We start from the raw sequence: 23,531 nt of genomic DNA on the forward strand, positions 1-23,531 counted from the left end.
CCAGATTATTAGCCGAAATGGCTAGGTGGCCAAATATTGACATGTAAACCAGCCGATCGTTTGAAATTTTTCAATGATAATACTTATGATTTTTGAAATGGTCTTATAGAAACTGGACAGCTGAATTTTCATATTTAAGCACACTAAATAAAAAAAAAAACAACTCTTTTGAACGAAATTGACGTTAAATATACTTTATTTTAAGCATTCTACAATGTATGAATGTATCTTGTTGAAACAACGAACTTGTACAGTACAAGTCGAAACACCCATCCACACGATTTCCTCTTAACAACAGAAAGGCGGCTTTTCTTGTTCCTTTGAACGCCTGCGCAAAGAGTTTCCATCCACGCAATGGCAATTAATGGAACCTTATCGAACACTTGCATCTTATCCAAAGATAGCGACTGTATCACAGAACGCACCTGTCGCACAGATGTTCAACTTCAACTTCTGCACACCTGTTGGGCGCAATTGATAAGAGAAGCTTATCACGGCTCAAGCACAGTATAAAACTAGAAGCCATCGCTACCTTAAACCATCAGTTGTTCACATCCGCATTCGGATCAGCATCGTTATTTCTGGTCTCAGACAACGTCCTCAGCTAAGCATCAACATGTACAAGTTCCTGCTCCTCGCTGCCTTCATCCCAGCAGTTATGCTACAGAACGTTGACAACGATGAGCACGAGAAATGGAGTCCTGCTAAGTTTACACAGTGCAAAGGAGGCCAGCCAATGCCAAGTGCGGTCCGCATAGAAAACTGCCCAGATGATGTCTGCGAATTGCACACAGGAAAAACCGCCAACATGGCAATGGACTTCACTGCGGGTAAGCGTTGAAGCATGTAATTTTATTTTCTGTTTTCGCTCAAAATCAATTTCACCTTTCAATCTTTTACAGTTTCAACCTCCGACACTCTGAAGACCTTGGCTACTGCCTACGTTCTTGGACTTCCGTTTCCGTACGAACTTCCTTCTGAGAACGCCAATGCTTGCAACTGGCTGGTTCGTACACGTTGCCCAATCTCTCAGGGTGAAGACCTCACCTATGTTTTGGCGTTCCCGATCGGATCCTACCCGAAAATTAGCCTCGACATTGAAATCAATGTTGTGAACCAGTCCTCCAAGTCGGAAGCTTGCTTCAGAATTAAGGCTAAGGTCGTATAAACACAGCTTCTTGTTTTCTTGTTTCGATTTGAATGGAAATATACCAGCTATGAACAATTGAGTTAAATGAGTTGCACAAAATTAACGATAATCGCGAGGCTCGCAAGAATCAGCTTGTTCAAGCCGAGTGTAACCTCTGTTTCAACATATTGCTTATGTCGTTTGAATAGTCTAAGGGTCGTCAGGGGGCTCTCCTGGCACACGCCATAGCATGGTGTCTATGCGCAATCCATCCATTGGGTCTCATCACGAAAAATACCAACACAACGAGCACAAAGTCGAGTCATGCAAATGATATCAAAATGCGGGTTATTAAATTCTTCCTTCCTCCTCCCGAATCGAGCGAACGACTGCCATTGAAGACCCTGCCGAAGGGGATGTTGTAGGAGGAAGACTCTGTGTTGACTCTTGAGAAAATTGGTCTTCCAGAGGGATGGATTCCATGTTTCATGTTCTATCTATGCTCTTTCTCTCCCATGTCGTTCACGTATGTAGATATATCCTACCGGGCCGGTCCGGGTCTGTCTGTTCCCATTACTCTTTCGTGTACAATTTAATAAAATGCCTCAATGCCTCTTAGGGAGGCATCGATGGAGAGACAGAGAAAAACGCGAGCGGCGGAACAATGACAAGGTTATGAAATTCCCATCCGTTCCGTTGTGCTTTCCTAGCGAAAACCTACGTACGAATCGGTCCTGCGAAAGGAGGGGTACATTTTTTGGTATTTCTTGATACATCATTATGATTTAGCAATTTCGCTTCGGGTGCCTTCGACTTTGATGATGTCTTCTTCTGACAACCAACAACTGCTGTGTTGTTTGTCAGTCTACCAGTCAAGCTACCAGCCAGCCGGCGGGCTCATTCCGTGGTCATCAAAATATTTGCTTAATTGATTTGATAATCGTATTCATCATTGATGGAAGGGGCGGAACAATCTTCATTCAGACGCTCTGTTGTATCGTTCGAATCAGGGGATTGTCCAACGAGTTTGACCGGGAGAGTTTAGAAGGATTCCTTCTCCGTTTCGACTCCTTCATGTTAATGAACGCATCATTCCGTTGTTTTGTGTGTTCAAACTGATGGCTTTTAATCGAGTGCAAGCTTTTAAATTATTCCGCTTGCCTTAACCGAATTTTCCAAGGCTCTTAAGGTGGATTACCACAAAGCACAAAATCTATTAAACCCATCGATAATCAACTCGACTCGGGGGCACTACAGAACAATTCTAATCATCACCCAACAGGCATGCTCAATGAGGCGGAAATTCAAAACAACCTTAGCGGTATCACACACTGCGAAAGTCACTCTCAGTCTCTCACAATCATTTTTATTCCGGCCGCTGAAGATGTACGCAAGTGTTTTTTTTTGCCTTTTCCGCACCATTTCCAACCCATTGCGCACGAGTGATTTTGAAAACTCATTTCCTCTCAAGTTGATAGCGATGCGTTGCATTCGACTCAGTACCACAGGAAATGTTTCCATGCATTCGGAGTAAGCTACTCGAAGATGAGTACTAACTAATTTGAATTTGTCTTCAAAGTATGTTGAGTTATTGTGAGTCATTCTTGATTTGGAAAAAAAAGTTCAACGTTCATTTACAATGTAACTAAAATAACGGATATACGCAAACATTCGAATGTCGCTGTTTTTATTATCAGATGACCAATTCAAATTGCGTCTATTTCATAATTGATTTAAAAAAACACTTAACACGAAATCTTATTGTCTGATTGGAATATGATGTTCGGAAAAATTTTGGAGAATTAATGAACTATTCAAGAAACAATAACCTTTCCTGAACACAGTCCAAAAAGCTTACACAACAATTGAATGAAGTATAAGCAAATTTTATATTTTATATCTGTAAATATAACCCTTTTGATGTTTTTTTCATATAGTGTGCATTTTCAATGGAAATCGAAATCGAATAAAAAACATATTTTTTAATTTTTTTTAAATTTTTTTATTTGAAAAAGAAGTCATGCGGAAAATTTAAAAAATGAGTCCAAGATGGCAAAACTATTTTTGACGAACTTTGTGGAACATCGAATTTTTATGAATTTTCGAAACTTAGAATTCTTGTATGTTAACAATCATTTTTAGCCACAAATTATGAATCCTGATGTGATTTAAAATAAAAAAGCTCTTTATCAATCTTCTTCTGAATGCAGCCATTTTCGAGATTCAGGTCGGACTCGATTATCCGGAGTATTGCATTTTTTTTTTCACTCCGGATAACCGAATCCTCCGGATAATCGAGTCATAAAAAAAACCATTTTTTTGTCGGTAAACGTATTAAAATTATGATTTTCACTTATTTATTAAACAGTTTTATATAGCTTGACCCGTTTGTATGTTTGTGACTTTGTAACTTTGTAATTTTGTAACTTGGTATGAAGTGCTGTACCACATTAATAGAAATTTAACCCCCTTCCTGTTGACCGATTGATCTTAAATTTGGAACATATCTTTATCTCTAGTTGTCATTATAAAACTACATAATCCACGGTCTTGAAAATCCAAGATGGCGGCCGCTACAAAATGGCGGATTACACATTTTCTCAGAATCCCATCAATATGTATATCAAATGAAAGGGATTGACTAGTAGAATACAGTAATTTATGAAAAATGCAAATCCAAAATGGTCGCCACCACAAAATGGCGCCATAGATTTTTTTTTAAAACTCTTCAATATGGGTATCAAAAGGAAGTTCTCGACAAGTAGAACATAGCAGATGAAAAATCAAATTTCTAGATGGCCGCAGTACCCAAACAACTAATTACTTTTTAAATGGTTTCATTCAGCTTGACCTATTTGTATGTATGTTTGAATGTTTGAACAATACAAAATTGTCCCACATTAATAGAAAATTTAACCCGTTACTGTTAACTGATTGATCTGAAATTTGGAAGACAACTTTAATTCTACTGTCATTATAAAACTACGAATTCCATGATCATTAAAAATTCAATTTGGCTGAATGACTAAAAATGGCTGAATGACTTGACATGGAGAACACGAAACATAATAAACAACATAAATTCAAAAAGGTTGCCGCCACTAAATGGTCGACTATGTATTTTTTGCATTCCCTCAATATCGGTATTAAATGATATGATTTGACTAATAGAATACAGTACATCATGAAAATATTCCGATGAAAAATTGGTGAGAAATAAACGATGGATTTTCATTATCCACAGTTAGTTGTTTCATCATATACCGCACGATTTTATTTTAGACTCATCATTGCCCTAGATCAATGAAGGATCAGATGTGATAACTACTAACTGCTACTTGCCAAATTGTTTTCTAGCTCTTAGTACATTAAAACGTTTAACTTAAAAAAATTTTTCACTAATTTTATTTTCTAGTTTTTAGTAAATTATCTGTATCATTAGTATACTTCTTTACTCTACATTAAAACCATTCAAAAAATTTATGTTTTTTTCCAATTTTTGTTTCTTACCTAACTTTCTTCGGAATATTTCGATGATGTACTGTATTCTATTAGTCAAATCATTACATTTGACACCAATATTGAGGGGATTGCAAACACATAGTTGACCATTTTATGGCGACGACCTTTCCGAATTTATGTTGTTCATAGTGTAGTGTGTTCTCCAAGTCAAGCCATTCAGCCATTTTTTAGTGGCGGTCAAATTGAATTTTTCAAGATCACGATTCCGTGTCTTGCGTATTCACGCAGTTTTATAATGACAGAAGACTTTCAGAAGCCGTTTTATAATGACAGAGACAGAAGTATGTTCCAATTTTCAGATCAATCAGTCAACTGGAACGTTTTTCATAAATAACTGTATTCTACTAGTCAAGCCCTTTCATTTGATACCCATATTGATGGGGTTCTGAGAAAATATGAAATCCACCATTTTTTTCTGGCCGCCATCTTGGATTTAATTTTTTTATAAATAACTGCATTCTACTGGTCAAGTCCTTTCATTAGATACCCATATTAGCTATTCAATATGGAATTATTATACAAATTATTCAAAATTTCCGAAAATCAAAAATAAAATACTCCGGATAATCGAGTCTAAAATTCCGGATAATCGAATCCCGGATAATCGAGTCCGACCTGTATTTGAAAAAAACATTTCTAATTTATTGTCTTTTTCAATTTATTTTTATCTAAATTTATATATGTATTTTTTTTTTCATATAAAATAGAAGTCATGTAGAAAATTCCAAAAGTGAGTCCAAGATGGTAAAACTATTTTTAACAAACTTTGTGAAACATCGATTTTAATGAATTTTTCGAAAAATTGGAATTTTTGTATGTTAACAATAATTTTTAACCACAAATTATAAATTATTATGTGATTTAAAACAAAAAAAGCTGTTTATCAATGCAGCCATTCTCGAGATATTTAAAAAAATATTTGTTATTTATTGTCTTTTCACATGTCTTCAAATGTTTTTCAACGTAACTCCTAAACATATATTTCTACCATAATGATGTATTTGGAAAAAGTTGTTGAAAATTATAAACAAATTCATAAAATTTCATCAACATGGCGATATAACACGACACGACTATAAAAAAAGACAATAAATTAGAAGTATTTTTTTGAATATCTCGAGAATGGCTGCATTTAGAAGGAGATTGATAAAGAGCTTATTTTGTTTTGAATCACATTAGGATTCATAATTTGTGCCCTATACGCCCTATTCAAGAGTTACACCTTAATTGATCAAAAGATCCCCAATTGCTGGGAAAGACTCATATTTCCTCCAGCCCAACCGGAATACAAACTTTTGTTCGAGTCAAAAATACAAGTTTATAAAGCCTGCATTTTTAGTTCGAATTCATTTGGAATTGCACAAAAGCAAACAACATACTGAAAAACCTACGGAGAGTCGAACTACTGAAAGATTTTTTTTTTTATCATTAGCCTTCCAATTACTGCAATAATCAAAATTCTAATCAGCTATTGAGGGAATTGGTTTCGAAAAAAGTGCGCTATATTTTTTATCTTTTTTTTTTTTGAAAGCTGAGGTTTTTTACAAAACATATCCAAATATCAGAGAGGTTTGTATTGAATTTTGCGAAAAAAAATAGTTTTAATGTGTTACCTTATCAACTTTTCAGCCGAACTGTTACTTCCCGAACGGTGAATTTGCTAGATTTGATTTTGACATGCACGTTGAACATATTGTTGAATCAATCGACGTTATCACGGTAAATGTATGTAAAAATTTTGCCTAACCATCGAAAGCATATCGTAGAGGTTCAGTGAGCTGCATCCTTGGGGGCATATCTCCCAATTCCGTCTTGAATAACCGAGTCATAGCGTTGTGTTCGTGCCCACTTTTGTAGTCCATGTTTGGAAAACGCATTGCGGAGTACAAGAGTGCTTACAGATTGCATTTCTTCACAATTCCGATGCCCCAAGCTTTTTGGTTTGGAAGTCCGTGTTAGGGAAACCCATTCCGGTCTGCATATGTGGGAACAGAAATTCCTTCGGTAGTGATGTCCGATTTACAATTAATCGTTCATCAACTAATTGAATATTTTTTCAGCTGTATGTTATACGATACGATTAATCGCCTCAAAATAATCGAATCATCTATTGTTGCGATTGAGAAGAAGGGAAAAAAATGAAATAAATAATCTTACTATAAATAAAATCGCTAAAAAATAAAGTGCGGTCGTCGTGAACAGTCGTAAACGGTCGTAAATGGTCGTATTCTTGATGTGAACACAAACAGAGTGAGAGAGTGAGCAGTGAGCAGCTGCGATGTGTTTTTTGTGTGAGAGAGAGTGTGCGAGTTTGCGTGTGTTCGTTTGCATGTGCATGTGCGTGTATGTGTTTGTTTGTGCGTGTGCGTTCGTGTGTGTGTGTGTGTGTGTGTGTGTGCGTGTACGTGTGCGTATGCGGAAGTGTGTTTTGGTTAGTTGGTTGGTTGATGTAAACAAAAACAGTGTGAGAGAGCGAGCAGTCAGCAGCTGCGATGCGTTTTTTTGTGTGTGAGACTATGCGCGTCTGCGTGTGTGCATGTGTTCGTTTGTGCGTGCATGTGCGTATATGTGTTTGTGTGTGCGTTTTTTTAGAGTAGAGAGTAGAGATTAGAGAGAATAGAGAGAATATAGAGTAGAAAGAGTAGAGAATAGAGAGAGTAGAGAGTAGGGAGAGTAGAGAGAGTACAGAGTAGAGAGTAGAGATAGTAGAGAGTAGAGAGAATAGAGAGAGTATAGAGTAGAGAGAGTAGTGAATAGAGAGAGTGGAGAGTAGAGATAGTAGAGAGTAGAGAGTAGAGAGAGTAAAGAGTAGAGAGATTGGAGAGTAGAGAGAGTCGAGAGTAGAGAGAGTAGAGAGTAGAGAGTAGAGAGAGTAGAGAGAGAAGAGAGTAGAGAGTGAAGAGTAGAGAGTAGAGAGTAGGGAGAATAAAAAAAAATATTTTTTGAACTGTATATAATCGAGTCTAAAATTGTATATAATCGAATCATATAACATCGAATAACATCAAAATTAGAAAAATTCAACATTTGGCGTGCAAAGATTCATTCTAAAGATTAGACGATGAATTTAGAAAAATTATGAATAATGATTTTCCTGCAATCGACCGTAGTAGTGATGCTGTAGATTTTTGGAAAAAAAATATAAATTAATACATTCCCGAAAGTATTGCACGCAACTTCCAAAATTAGTCAATGTATGGCGTCGTGTAACATCAGGATAGTGCAAAACATCATGTATCATCCACAACACAACCATTTTTTTATTCTGGCTAGAAGGTACTATCGCACCAGCTCAACTAATTGGATATTGTTCCTCCGGATTATCCCAGGTTCTGGTCCTTGCAATATTTTTTCCTAACCTTGAATAGTTTTCGACGAGAAAGCAAACATGTTCTGGGAGGAATGAATTTTTAAACTGTATGAATGATGGCGAAAGATTGTGTGACAAAACTGTGCATATTGAATTGAATAAATGTATGTCTGCCTATAAAAAGGATGGTTCTGTTTTCCCAAAATATCCTGATTTCTCCCTGATTAGTTTTTTCATTCTCCCTGATTTTTGAAAATTATAGTTGCCAACTCTGCTCCGTACACCCGAAAAATATTTTTTCGTGATATAAAAAATCATCACAATCATCACGGGAACACCTAGTTAGTTAGACTAATATCAGTAATTTTCTTATATTTGATGCTCAATTTTAATGAGATGTTGAAAATGTGGGTCAGCGCTACAGACATACAAACAGGGTAAGCTAAATAGAATCGTTTCACTGAGAATTGATTTAGATGCAACTTCTAAAAATGATTACTAAGCCAACGATGGTCCTACGTCCACTCTGCTGTTATATCACAGATATAATCCTCCTCTGGTTCGATTTATATTTTATCTTGAAAGCTCGAGACTTTGCACATAACATTTTATTTTTGAGTTCAAAGTTAACATGTTTTCAGTATGAGTTCAATATTGCTATGTGATTTGACTACTATGCACCTACATTCATTATTGCGACTGTAACATGGTTACATTATCAACACTTATCAACACTTATCAACACTAATCATAATTTCTAATCCTAGGAAGCTTATGGATTGAAAAGTTTCGTAGCTCACGCAGATATGTCGCTTCCGATTTCAAATTTCGAACTCTTTATTCGTTCACATAGTGATGGCAATTAAAAGCATCAAACAAGTATAATCTTGACGTAGGACTACGTCTAACCGGAAGATATAGGGGGTGAAATGGAAATCTAGGCACTGAACAAGTAGGAAAAAATGCAAGATTTGGAACGCTTATAACTCGAGCATTTCTCAATAGATCGCAAAGGTTTTTGCATCAATTGATAGGAAATATATCTACGCATCTATCATTACGAATAACATTTCATTTTTCTTGAGATAAATAATTGAATAATTGTGAAATATCAAGCATTGTCCAAATGCACTATGTGCCCATTTTTGATTGATCCATTTTGTGCTCCTCAAATCGTACCGACCAAACCGGGCAACCAGAGCAGCAACGAAATAGAATGAAGCACGATTGGAAAGGAAAAAGAAAAAATGAACGAAACATTGGTCGCAGTCTCACACATGTTTAATTCTCGAGTCAGCCAGTCAGCTTAAAAATCCCCGCTCCGCTGCCGTAACGATCATTCTCATTCAAACCGTACACCACATCGGTTCGCATCACAACACATCAACAAACCAACCCAAGCAGCCATGTCTGGACATGGTAAAGGAGGAAAAGTGAAGGGAAAGGCAAAATCCCGCTCGAACCGTGTTGATCTGGAGTTCCCCGCAAGGGTAGCTAGGCCGAGCGCGTTAGTACCAGTGCACCAGTCCACCTAGCCGGCGTTATATAGTTTCGGCCGCTGAAGTGATCGAGTTGTTGTCAGTCAGTCAGCTGCTCGCGACGATAAGAAAACCTGCATTCAGAACAGACCACATTCGGTTCGGTGGACATCAAGACAACAACAGGCAGTTGCAGCGAGTGGCAAACGCAATCGCAAAACGGCAGCATGTAACAGAAGAAAAACAATTGTTCTTTATACAAACTACTTTGGTGGCAAATCCAGAACAAGGTGGCATCGATGGCGTTCGAAAAGTTGTTTTTTCAAAACCACGAGTACAAAGTTTTCTAAATTGGAACCATTCCATAAAACAAGGCGCTTTTCTGGGCCAAAAAAAGGCCAAAAAAGAGTTTAGGAAATACAGTTCAATGCTTTCTAAAACAATATCCAAAATAATAATAAAACACAAATTGATTTTTTCATAATTTATTTGCCAGGATATGATGAGTATGTGAATTTGGCAGTTGTTCTGAGCTTATTGATTTTCACCAATTCTTAAATTGCTTCTAGATTGAAAGTACAGTAATTTACACTTATCTCGACATTTAGCTAATTGGACGGACCTGTAATGCGACATATTTAGTTGGACATTTTTGTAAACATAGAGTTCGGGGTCCAAATTATGACCCCACATTGAAAGTCAACACTGTACCACTGTCATCGCAAATGTTCAATTACAGGTTAAAATTACCTCCAATCCGATACTGAGTGGTGGTAATGCGACGTGCCATTGAATGTAATTTACTGTAAAATATGTCACAAGCTGGATGGAAAGAAATTTTCCAACTGTGAAAGCTGTGGCGAGTGGCAAATGCAATCGCTAAACAGGAAGGTTTAGCCGAACAAGATGGGGATATCGAGTGACAACAAAACAATAAACTCTTTAGATTGAAGATAATTTTGTGATCCTGAAAAGGACCCTTTTTAGCCTGCTTGTGAATCCAACGAGCGAACAAATCGTAATGAATGTATTTTTTGCCATCGCTCCCATTTAACGCTCATTCGTTCGTCTCGTTGGACTCGCCCCTCTGGCTGAGTCTGCCGATTTGTCTCTATCCTGTGAGTGTGTACCGCTAGAGTATAAAACACCCCAAAAAAATATTTTATTTTCTTTCAAACCGTAAACCCGTAAACCGTAAACCCGTAAACCGTAAACCCGTAAATCGGCATCGTGGACGTAACAAAGGAGGAAAAGTTAAGGGAAAGGCAAAGTCTCACTCGAACCGTGCAGGTCTCCAGTTCCCTGTTGGTCGCATTCACTGATTGCTCCGCAAGGGTAACTAGGCCGAACGGATTGGTGCCGGAGCACCAGTATACCTAACAACGATTATAGAGTTTCAGCCGTCGGAGTGCTCGAGTTGGCTTGCAAAGCTGCTCACGACAATCAGAAAACCCGCATCAAGGACAGAGCAGCTTCGGTTCGGTGCTCATCAAGGCAACGATTAGTTTCAGTGAGTGGCAAAGTGTTTCTCCGACACGTCGTATTAAATGTAATTTACTGAACAACATGTCCAATTCGATACTGAGTGGTGGTAATGCGACGTGCCATTGAATGTAATTTACTGTAAAATATGTCACAAGCTGGATGGGAAGAAATTTTCCAACTGTGAAAGCTGTGGCGAGTGGCAAACGCAATAGCTAAACAGGAAGGTTTAACCGAACAAGATGGGAATATCGAGTGATAACAAAAACACAACACCAAAGGTTCTTTTCAGAACCATCAACATATTCATAAAGAGTAAACAGTAAACTAATCCATTTTTCAGGTAGATAGGTAAGTATTCACGTAGGAGAAGAAAATAAAACAATATAATTAAAATATGTATTTAACAAAAGTTGTCTCCTTTGTATAGTCCTACGTCACTCCGGTTATGTCCCCGACATTACCCACCCATCTTTTTTTCTTCGAACGATAAAAGAGAAAAACGAGCTTCACAAAATGCAACTGATAAAACAGATGAACCGGAGAGATCTGTAGAACACTGAGAGTTTAGCTAAGATGCCTTCCGATGAAATTCTAAACATGGTTTCGACAAACAAGTCCTCTTAAGCTTGGAACTCGTATAATCATCGTTACGATAACGATGATCTTCCAAGCTAAGCTGCAGGAAAAACAAAACAGAATTCCTGTTCCTTCTCCCGCTTGTGAAGTGCAATAAATTAAAACAGCTGATGAAGTTTATCCATTTTCTCCGGGGTATCAAAGCATTCATTTTTTCTTCCCTTTTTTGTGCTGTTTTTGTCCCCTTAATCATCAAAGGACCACACAAACCGACCGACAGCAACACCAACACCACCCCTAGGGGGAAAATCATCTCTCAACAGGGAAATCTGTTACCAAGTTTCGCCAAGTGCGCACCGGTTGTTGTTTTTCCTGGCCCAATTCGTCAAGGAAACTGTTCGGAACCCGAAGGTATGGAGGGAGAGAGTAAGACGGAATGATGATAGATGGAATGGTTTGACATTTTTTGCCAAAATAGAATGCAGTCTTTGAGTCTACGCTTGATCTGCGAAGGAAAAAGGGAGGATAAAAAAACACGTTGTGAGAGGTATCAAATGACAATATTTTATGCATTATCTGCGCAGCAAATTGATGTTAATTAGATTCTCATCAATTTTTGATTCGTCATAGGATTTTGGGGTGAGCTGTGAAAGGTGGCAGCGATTCGTTATGAGATTTGGCAGCGTAATGTTGGTCGTAAATCATCACAGAAAATCCTTCCCTCAGCAGCTCAGTAACCGCCTCCCACAGGCATTGTTAAACAATTGCACTGAAATTACATAATCGGGTACAAAAATTGCACACTGCACATTCCATACCTGCATGATTTATGCAACAATCTATTCCCCATTCAGCTCACGCGCAGCGATGGTTCCATTTAGTGCTACTTTTCATTCCACCTCAAGGTGCCAGCATAAAGCATACTACAGCGCCAATGTTTGTCCCCACTCCAACGAGAGAGAGATGAGAATTGTTCTATAGGGGCCCAAGATGAGCTAGTTCACATCCCGTAACATAAGTTTGCACAGAGTAATACCGTACGGTCTGGGACCGAAAATTGTACCCAGCATAAAAAAGAACTATCGAGAAACGAAAGGCGAACGTTCAATTCATGCCGTCATATGATGCAAACCTTTCACAAAGTTGGTATAGTTTCCAACGGCACGGGAGATGTTATGCTTAAAGTTTAATGTATAACGTGCTCCGTACTTGCATGCTATACTCTATTTTTCCGGTTCCCAGCCATAAGTCCCGTGCCGAGTTATGTGTTATCTACAAAAATTTTAGCGAACGAAACATCATTGTATTCATGTGCGGTTCATGTTTAGATACACTAGACAAAAAATAGAGCACCTTTCAGCATCCAGATTTTTGGTTAATATTTGTAACACTTTAACTTCGTATCAAATACAAATTTCTAGTTTTAGAATCTCGTAGTAACATATTTTTGCTTTGATGTGTGTAGGTGTAATGGACAAAAACGTCAAAGCAGGATGATGCCACCCACAGCGGCCTAAAGCTGCCCTTCGTATTGACATTAGTTCAACAGAATGACATTAAAGTTGTCGTGTACTTCCACAAAGATTAAATGACTGGCAATAATGAGGAAAATCCGCATTTTCTGATATCGATTCGTCATTGCTGTTACAGGGCAAGGACACGTTCATTTTATTAATACACTCTCCCAAAAAAATGGTATATATGACGATTTATTTGGTAAATGCTACGAATGATTAGTAATTTTTTACAGTACGAATTATTCGTACATATTTCGCGATAACAATGGTAAACAAATGTCATATCAGCCAGTATAACCCAGTATAAACCAACGGTTCAACGTTGGTTTATCATATACCTTAAACATGTTATGTTAACCCAACTTTTGTATTATTGTGAACAGTGTTGCCACACGTACAGATTTATCTGGAACTAGCTGACCCGGCAAACTTCGTCCCGCCCAAAATTTGTTTCTTGTTATCAATACCTTCAAACATTCACGTTTTCTTACTATGAGCAAGTTCATGGGTCCAATCGCAAAACTGTTCATTGATTGATTTTCTATTCGACCCCGTTAAATTTATCTTTAACTATAAAATTCCTAGTATTTCTAACGAAACTCATCATTGTGATATTAGATTATTTTCAGACATATTTCTCGTTCAAGATTTTTCGACCACTTGCAAATAACATGTTTCTCCGTTACATGGAATAAATGTTTCATACAGAAAATATGATAGAATTAAGACAGCCCTAAATCAGACAATTCCTTCCTCGAGTTCTACTCTTATCAACAGAAATACGCTACATAAATACGCATACTTGCCTGAGAGAGGTTGTAGGGAGATTCCTTCACCGACCACGACCGAAGGACCAGGACCAATACGAGGGCAGAAACAATGATGACGGGAACTATCTGTATGCTCGACTTGGTCGGGTGGCTCAGGAACTCCCTTAATACTATAGGCAATGCGTCCTGGGTTTAAAGGATGACAGCTGATGGTGGCTTCCTCGTGGTAATTATTGGTGAATCCGGATTCACTGCATAGAGCCTCCGAAATTTTTGAGAACCATAGTTCTCGAATTGACGGAACATGATTCCCTCGGGTCACGTAGTCGGATTAAGCGCTTTGTTCTTCAAAGCAGGATCGAGTCCTACTTTGAATGAGACAAACGACATATCGCTGGTATCCGTCCCCCTAGCTACCAATTTCACCACATCAGGATCGCCGTCTATCTCCAAATTCGCTTTCACCATTGCAGAAATTGCTTCATTGGTGACACCTGGCTGGATGCGCGAAAGATATAGCCAGAATTTGCTAGCAGGTTTTTCGCTGACAGGCACGGATATAGTAGTTGAGCTCAGCTGCTTCGAGCCGGATTGGCACTCAGATGATGGACGTACTGATTCCGTTTCACGGGGTCGTTTGGTAGTACGCATCGATTCCCTAACAGTCGGCCATCGTGCTGTGGGGACTGCAACGTTAGTGCGGGCTTAGAAGAAATCTTCCGTATTTCGGTTTGCAAACTGTTGATGGACTCCGAGAGCAAATGCAATGGAGATTTTTCATCCACTGGTTTTGTCATGGCTCGCAAATGCGAGTTGTTAAACAAATCGGCACATTTATCGCACATCCAGTATAGGTTTTTTCCATGAGTTGTAAAGTAATTCATAAGAGCGCGCGTAACATTAGTGCAATTCATGTGGAACATGCAGCTGCAGTAACCATGGCAAGTAACACGGTCAAGGCCAGTAATAGGACGAGTGCATTTGGCGCAATTATTTTCCATGATTTCGGTCGGTGATACGAAACGCCTTACAGTAGACTATGCACAGTTAGCTTTTGATGATATCTTGCACGCAACAATGCTTCGAAAGTGCGACAATAGGCACAAAGTCTGTTGGCCGGGCGATGGTGGGGAAGTTGTTTAGTGAGCAATTTCACAGAAGATAACAGCACGTATTATATACGAAAAACATTCAAGCTGGATCAAACAACACTCAAGACACGACAAGGATAACACTAACAACGTACTCGACGATAAATTTTAAATTTAAAGGTTCAATGAAACGTTAAAAACGTGTGAAAAAAATTCGCTCGATAAAGCATACAATTGCGATATAGCAGTGATGCCAATGAAATCATATCATCACATTTATATTCCATTTCCAGTTTCGAACAAAAATCAATTTCGCTAGCGCGAACATCAAATGGACAAACAGCACTTGTCACTATGTAATTGAAGAACATATGGAAATTTAATTTTCCGAATTTTCCCTTTTTCCTTCAAAGTTTTCCGAAAATTTTCTTAGAGAGGGGGTGGAGAGTCTAACTACCATAGAAACATTTATTGCACCCTGATTAATTCTCGAGTAATGCAGAAATTTGTATTTCATTTATATGGTAGCCCCCCCCCCTTTAAGAGGGGGGTGGAGAGTCTAACCACCATAGAAACATTTATTGTATCCTAAAACCTCAATGTGCCCAATTTGGTTTCATTTGCTTGAATAGTTCTCGAGTAATGCAGAAATTTGATGCCCTCTGTACGGAAACTTTTGTCCAAGAGTTTTCATCAATCCGTTTATAGACGTTGAGCTTGGACTGGACTTTGATACCTTTGACTGTTACAATCGTCGTTCAAGTTTGATGCCCCTTGATGCTCAACTGTTCTGCAGGTTTCCCATCGTCCATTAGATTTTTTCCTCCCGTTGTCCAGCTATTGAATCACTATCATCATCGTCAAATTTGATCAAGTTAGGAAGATTTTCAAATACCTGCTTGATCAATGCAGTCCGTGACATTTGATAGAAGACGTCAAAGTCATCATTAACCCTATTGACGACATCCGCGCGTCGACCTGTGTGTACGAGCGACGTCTTTAGAGTGATACTGCACATCGATCACACCAGCGTGATTTGCATACTTTTCGGCGCAGTGCTCCGCACAGCGGTAGCACTCCGGCGGAGTACACTGCCGTATTGAGAGGGTTAATTGTGTCACGACCACGGGAACAAATCTGCATGTACGAAACGTCTTCCTGCAATCCTTCCAATCAGGGCTTCGTGCAACTGCTTCGAAATTTCTGATGGTTGCTCCGATAGCTGTTCTAGCACAAATTGCAATCTGACGTCAGCTTCATAAAGGGTGCATTTCTTCCGCAATAGCAGTTCAACAGCGACCAGAACTGGTTCGAGGGCAGCATCCAATTCCTTTATCGCTGTCAGTTTTTCGTCGCTGAAGCTTATCTTGCGTTTCGTTTTCAGATCTAGCAGCAATTTTTGAACTAAAGTTCGGAGGTCGTAGAATCGACGCAACACTGCCAGTTGTGTCGAGCAATATTTCAAAGCGACATAAAGGCCAAATATTATTTATAGTGTAAAAATAAAAATTACCGGAATCATCTATTATTGATTGTAAAATTACCGGTAATTCAGTAAGGGAAAATGACCCGGTATTACCGGTGAAACCAGTTAACAATCCCTGGCTGGAAGGTGTTATGCGGAGAGCGGGCTTCAACATGCGGGGCACAATTTTCAACAAGTCTAGTCAGTTTATGTGCTCTCCGACGACGTGGGCATAATCGGAAGAATGCATGCGACGGTAGCCGACTTGTATACCCGACTGAAACACCAAGCTGATTGGGCTTGGGATCAATGCGTCTAAGACTAAATACATGCTAGCGGGAGGGACTGATCGCAACAGAGTTTTTCTTGGTAGTAGTGGTGTGATCGACGACGACGAGCTCGAGGTGGTAGAGAAATTCTTCTACCTTGGCTCGTTGATAACAACTGCCGTGAAATTCGAAGACGCATAATCGATGGAAGTCGGGCCTACTTCGGGCTCCGCAAGTCTTTGAGGTCCAACGAACTCCGACTCCGTACGAAGTGTACCATGTACAAATCCCTGATTCGACCGGTTGTTCTCTATGGGCACGAAGCATGGACGATATTTGAAGAGGACTCACAAGCGCTTGGTGTTTAGGAACGCCGAGTGCTCAGAACAATATACGGTAGCAACTCTACGGCGAACCCAGCATCCAGAAAGTCGCCAAGGCTGGACGAGTGCGATGGGCAGGGCATGTTGCAAGATTGCCGGATAGCAGCCCTGCAAAGATGGTGTTCGCATCGAATCCGGTAGGAACAAGAACGAGAGCAGCCCAGCGAGCGAGGTGGTTGGACCAGGTGGAGCAGGACTTAGCAAGAATCGGTGCAGCCGGGAGCTGGAGAACTGCAGCCATGGATCGGGTTTATTGGAGAGGGGTAGTGAATCAGATCTAATCTCAATGGGATGTAGAGTCATAGTAAATCAAAATGAAACTGTTCAGCAGTTGATGCATGTCGTCGGGTTGCCGTGAAAGCACGATAAATGTTGAACTACCGTGTTGAACGGACATGAACAATTTTTCGCCTCACGATGCATGTGCGATGAAAGCAGAGTGCAGAGCTTGCACCAAGGGAGAGAAGCGAAATATTAAATGGGACATTTTGCGTCGGTTTTCATAAAATGTCGGGATTCAAATATGTTATCACCTACGGTCTGTGTATAACACAAGAAGAATATTCGCAATGCATACTAAGCGCGCTACTACATTAGCATTAACCCTTTCGCTACGAGCGTCGTCCATAGACGACATCCGCGCGACGATCTGTGTGTACGAGTGTCGTCTATAGACGACATGAAAGTCATACTGCACATCGATCACACCAACGCGATGTGCATACTTTTCGGCGCAGGGCTCTGTACAGCGGTAACACTTCGACGGAGCACACTACCGTATCGAAAGGGTTAAGGACACAAAACTCGTGTATTGTTCACGTGAAAACAAGAATGAATCATGAATCACCCTTCTTCAACTGCTTCTACAAAACCACGCCAACTCATTTCTTCTTTTTAGGGCCACAAAAACAACTAAAAAGTTATTCTAAAAATGTCGATACCTTCTAAAGCAGGGATTCTCAAACTATTTTGGCCAGAGACCCCTTTTCCAGATTGAAGTGACACAATCGACCCCTATAGCCACTTGACGTAATCTTCTCATCAATAAATAGACATAAAATTCAGTAAATATCAGGTGTTATTAATAATTATTAATACAAATTAAAAAAACAATACTCTCTACTATTATATTAGTCATTCTTATAACAAGTTGGTTCACGTAACACAACTTATGCAGTATCTTTATAGTTTCAAATATAAACTCATGTTAATTAATAGGGGTCGATCTTTAGATCTCATTGACCCCTAGGAAACTGATATTGACCCCAAGGGGTCGATATCGACCACTTTGAGAACCCCTGTTCTAAAGCAATATCCGAAGTAATCAAAAGCGATTTATTTTTTTATTTTTGCCTGAAAGAGAGCTTCTGTGAATTTAGGAGCGTGTTAGATTTATTCGTGAAATGATGTTGATGTTTTGAATTATAAAGGCTTTTTGAGAGTCTTTGATTTTCTCAGTACATTCGTCTCTGACATCAAAAAGACCAATCTGGAAAACTAAACTAGACACTCGGTCTTCAGAAAGGCCGTTTGGAAAGCCTCGCTGCCGCTGTCATTTGGTCGCTAGATGGCTGATAAATCGTGAATGACTTATTGGTTACATTTTCCCATTTATTAACTAATTTTCGTGAATTCAAACATTGTTTACGGGTTAAAAGTGGCGCCAAAGTGCAGCCAATTCAAGCCGAATGTGAAGGAGGTTTTTTCAGCGATGAAAGCTACGATGGAAAACTGAAGGTGAAAATGTATTCCCGGCAGTTGCTATCGACGCCGCTAACCCACCACATACCCGATTTGGTTCGAGTTTTGTTTTGCCGTATTCTCTGGGGCGTTGGAAATGTTTTAGGTTGGGAAATAAGTTCATAGCGTTTTTATACTTCTTTTATTTTACAACGATTTGTTTGCTGTTTGGAAAAGTGTAAGTATTCATTGGATAGAACGATAGAATAAAATCTACGCTACGAACTTATTCCCCAACCCAATAATTACACTAAAGGATACTCAAAAACTACTGTATATTCAAAAAATATTGGATATTCCATAAGTTCAGTGTTTCAGTGCCGCTCTAGACAACGCACAATCAACTGTACATGTTAATTCTGAGAGTTTCGCGAAATGTTCGCGCACCTCACTCAGTGAGAGCATTCATTCATTGCCCATTGTCAGTGCTACTCCAGAGCGGTCGCTTGTACTGAAGAGTTTCATTGTTGAAAATCGCCGATTTTAATTTCGTAGTACTAAGATAACAACATGGTCGTGTCTTGTACGTCACCCTTCTTTTTGACGTAGGACTACGTCTTTCATTTCTATACCGGGGTGTAAAATCAAAGTTTCGAAAACGAAAGCGTTACGCCGGAGACCGAGATTTTGAGTGTCAATAGCTCCTAAACAACTGAACGAAATGGTATGATAAACACTTTATTCGAAAGATAAAATGTCTACGCGTTCTATACTTGTTACTTTCTGATCCAAAAACTTGTTTCAATAGTCTTAAATTTGCTTTCAAAATAGGCTATTGAAATCACCAATCGGTATATAAGCGAGCGCCGCTCGGAAATCCACTCAGTTCTAATTGAACAGCGATTGGAGCATGTTGTCGCTGTTGTGGTGAAGCTCTTCATTTATCATGAAAGCGCGGATGAACGGTGTCACCAAGAGCCTGTTTGTTCACCTTAGGCCAGAAGGGAATCCATCAGGAGGAGAGTGATGCTACAAACGGTTCCCCAGGAAGATCTCGAAGCAGCCGCTACACACACACACATACACGCACGGAATTCTTTCCGTTTGGATCGAGAAAGATCCGGAAAATAATCTGCCAGTTCCTCTAGGAATTTAAAAATACATTCATGTGAAAGAGTTTATTTGAATGTTTTCTATCCATGTAACCAGGGTTGCCAACTATAATTAAAAAAAAATCAGGAAGAATGAAAATAAAAATCAGGATAAATCCGGATAGCTCATATTGGGTTGTCCGAAAAGTTAATGTCGATTTTTTTGGAAAACAAAAACATCATTTCCAATCAAAGCATTATAATTTAATTCTATATCCATAGTTCTGTTTCACAATCTTTCGCCATCTTTCAAACAGATCATCCATGCTTTGGAATGAATCTTTACTCAACAAATGAGGAAAGCATATCAGCAGTGGAAGACTTGTTGAATTTTTCCTAATTTTTATGATATTTAATATATTATATAGGTTATAGATATATTTACCATAGTCCCATAATTAAAGTAGATTCTACTTTGAATCAAACGAACAAATTACATATAAAATCTTTTTATACTGACTATGGATTCAAGAATTTTATCTTGAGTAATTTTACGCTTTGATATGTATTGCTACAATAATAACTATGGGGATACATCTACATAAACATTATCCCCAGTAAAGCCACGTTGTTCCTATAACTTAATCTCGTTGTAATTTCATAAATTCATCAGACAATCTGGCTTCATGAAATTTTCTAGCACTGTTTTGGAAAGCCACAAAACAATTGAGGGTAGAGATAAGAAAAGTTAAGTACAGCTTCGCGTCTAGAGAATTTAACCTTATGTAAGATACCGGTGCGAACCGGAGAACTATCAGAAACTTTGGCATGGAAACCAGTATATTTATTACGAATAATGTAAAGAGTACAAAAATCAGGGAAAATCAGGATCAATTCAGAAAAATCAGGATAAATTGAGTGTTCGTCAGGATATCAGGGAGCGTGCTAAAAAGTCTGGGAAATCCTGAAAAATCAGGAAGGTTGGCATCTCTGCATGTAACACTGTGACCAAATATGTTTCAATCAAGTGCTATTAACAGATGGTTATCGAGTTAGCATTAACCACTGGTGGGCTTCCAGTATCGAGGAAAATGTGGAAATATCTAATCGTTACTGAAAATAATCTGCCAGTTCCTCTGGGATTTTAAAATTACATTCATATGAAAGAGTTTATTTTAATGTTTTCTATCCATGTAACACTGTGGCCAAATACATTAGGTTTTGTGATTTTTCAATCAATCGCAATCAACAGGATAGCTTCTGAAGATTATTCTTCCCCATCAGTAGGATATTTCCGTATCCAATATTGGATGCATAAAACCTTGTGCCTCCAACGTAACGCTCTCGTTTTCGAAGTTCTCCAAATATTCATTCATTCAGAAAGAATTCAGATTCAACTTCATACAAATGATCTCTAAATCAACGATAGTCCTACGTCACCCTTGCGGTTATACCATAGATATAACCCACTTCCTGTTTTTTTTTTGTTGCGAGACTATGACTAACACGTGTTCCGACACGACACCACTATTCGTCCAACTTTGTTAAATTTCCAATAAAAATATTCTGAAAAATATCGAAGTGGGAGGAGGGGTGTTTTGAGATATAAAAGTTTTTAATATTAAATTCAATTTTTGAGCAATAGTTTTTAACAGTGTATTTTAAATGTTATTTTTCCCTAATAGCTAATTAGTTCTCCAACAACATTCTCAAACATCATATTCAAGTCCGGATTTTTAGTTACGATTTCTTGAAAGAAAGATCGATGATTTTGGATACGCCCCTTTAAAAAACAGTCGTTATTTAAATTGGTCATATCATAATGAAAATTGTGATTTTGGGTAGCTTACATCATAAGTACCAAGTTACAAAAAAAAAGTTTTTTTTTCGGGTCAATATTTGCTGTTTTTAGGCCGATTTAGCGTGGAATTGTTCTATAACAACACAAGGTTTAACACGAAGGTATGCGGTATGAAATGGAATAAAAAGAGTATTCAAACTAGAGATGGGCGAGCGCTCACGAGCCGCTCATTTAAGCCGGTTCGTCAGGAAGAGCGTACGACCCACGGTTCATTAAAAATGAGCCGCGGCTCTCGAATGAACGGCTCTCAAATGAACGGCTCTTAAATGAGCCGTGGGTCTTTTGTGAACCGTGGTTCATTTAAGAGCCGTTCATTCGAGAACCACGGTTCAAAAAAGAACCGCGGTTCATAAAAGAACCGTGTTTCTTTTAAGAGCCGGCTTTTTGGTGATGAACCTTGGATCGTATGCTCGTTCTGACGAACCGTGCGGAAGAAATATATGTTTCCCATGCTGCTTTTTAAGAGGTTTTATTTGGCTGTTTGTATGTTTGTAAATGTTGGCGGAATACATATTTTCTTGAAACCCCATAAATATGGGTATCAAATGAAAGGGCTTGATTAGTAGAACACAGTTATTTATGAAAAATGGAAATCCAAAATGGCCGCTATCACAAAATAGCGAAATATGTATTTTTTTCGAAACCCCATCAATATGGGTATCTAATGAAAGGACTTGACTAGTAGGATACAGTTATTTATGTAAAATGGAAATCCAAGATGGCGGCAGTTACAAAATGGCAGACTACAAATTATGTCAAAACCCCATCAATATGGGTATGAAATGAAAGGACTTGACTAGTAGAACACAGTTATTTATGAGAAATGGAAATCCAAAATGGCCGCCATCACAAAATAGTGAAATATGTATTTTTTTTCAAAACCTGGGTATCAAATGGAAGGGCTTGAATAGTATATTTATGTAACATGGAAGTCCAAGACGGCATCGGATTATGGTTTCATCATATACTCCACGATTTTATTTGAGTCTCATTAATGTTCTATATAAGGGATTCTCAGACTATTTTGAGCAAGAGACCCCTTTATAGAATGAAGTGATATCATCGACCTCTATAGCCAAATTTCTCTAAACATTTTATCTTTTTCTCGTTCATACAAAATACTTATAGGCATAAAATTCAGTAAAAATCAAGTGTAATTAATAATTATTAATACAAATTACAACATTAATATTTCTACTAAAATATTTGTCATTATTATAACAGGTTGGTTCATGTAACATTCTACCCTAAGGGGTGAATATCGATCTCTTCTAGATTAACCCTTTCACCTATAAAATCGAATTTTTCTCGTGGTGTACTTGCATATCATAGGGCGCTAGTACGCTCAGAAAAGTAGTGAAATTATTCGATGTGGACCCATCGAATTGTTTGCATTTGGTCCATTATTTTGGAAATTAAATCATAGGCCAAGGGATTAATGAAGGAAGAGGTTACTTGTCTAATAATTTCTAAGCTTTCAGTACATTATTTGTTTGTTTTTATGTTGAATCACAATGAAACCGTTTAACTTAAGTTTGTTCTACTTATTTTTCAATAATATGTTTGCTACAAGAGCTCATTTGTTACAACGTCTTTGTTAGCCAGCTAACGACCAGCTGTTCGAAAAATCTAACAGCAACATTAATAATGTTTCATGTCTCTGGGAAGCAATCATAGTTTTTGCACCAAATGATAGCTTAATTTATTAGCTACCAAATACCATCAATTTAATTTCGAATAACTTTATTGGGCAATAAATTCGATTTCAAGCAATGAAGTACGGAAGAAGTTTCAATTTCAATAAAAGAAACCTAATAAAATGCAAAAATACCACAGCACTTCGATGAAAAAAACATATATTGTGATGTAGGACAAAACCATTCGATTAAACCTCCTATAGAAAA

General features: G+C 38.3%; 2 protein-coding genes across 2 annotated transcripts in view; one reads left to right on the forward strand and one right to left on the reverse strand.

Moving 5' to 3' along the window:
• Nucleotides 1-23,531, reverse strand: part of LOC129764234 (toll-like receptor Tollo) — a 173,054-nt gene that overhangs the window by 69,194 nt on the left and 80,329 nt on the right. The window lies entirely within an intron of this gene.
• LOC129764235 (NPC intracellular cholesterol transporter 2-like) lies at nt 541-1,229 on the forward strand. The gene is made up of 2 exons (XM_055763119.1): nt 541-830; nt 903-1,229. The coding sequence occupies exons 1-2, from the start codon at nt 617-619 to the stop codon at nt 1,166-1,168; spliced, it is 480 nt and encodes a 159-aa protein (XP_055619094.1). The 5' UTR covers nt 541-616; the 3' UTR covers nt 1,169-1,229.

Source organism: Toxorhynchites rutilus, chromosome 2 (genome assembly GCF_029784135.1).
Source record: "Toxorhynchites rutilus septentrionalis strain SRP chromosome 2, ASM2978413v1, whole genome shotgun sequence".
Classification (NCBI taxonomy): Eukaryota; Metazoa; Arthropoda; class Insecta; order Diptera; family Culicidae; genus Toxorhynchites; species Toxorhynchites rutilus.

Bases quoted from the DNA above. Each gene is read 5' to 3' on its own strand.
- LOC129764235 (XM_055763119.1), top strand. From the start codon at position 617: ATGTACAAGTTCCTGCTCCTCGCTGCCTTCATCCCAGCAGTTATGCTA. The intron at 831-902 runs GTAAGCGTTGAA...AATCTTTTACAG, and splicing joins GGCAATGGACTTCACTGCGG to TTTCAACCTCCGACACTCTG.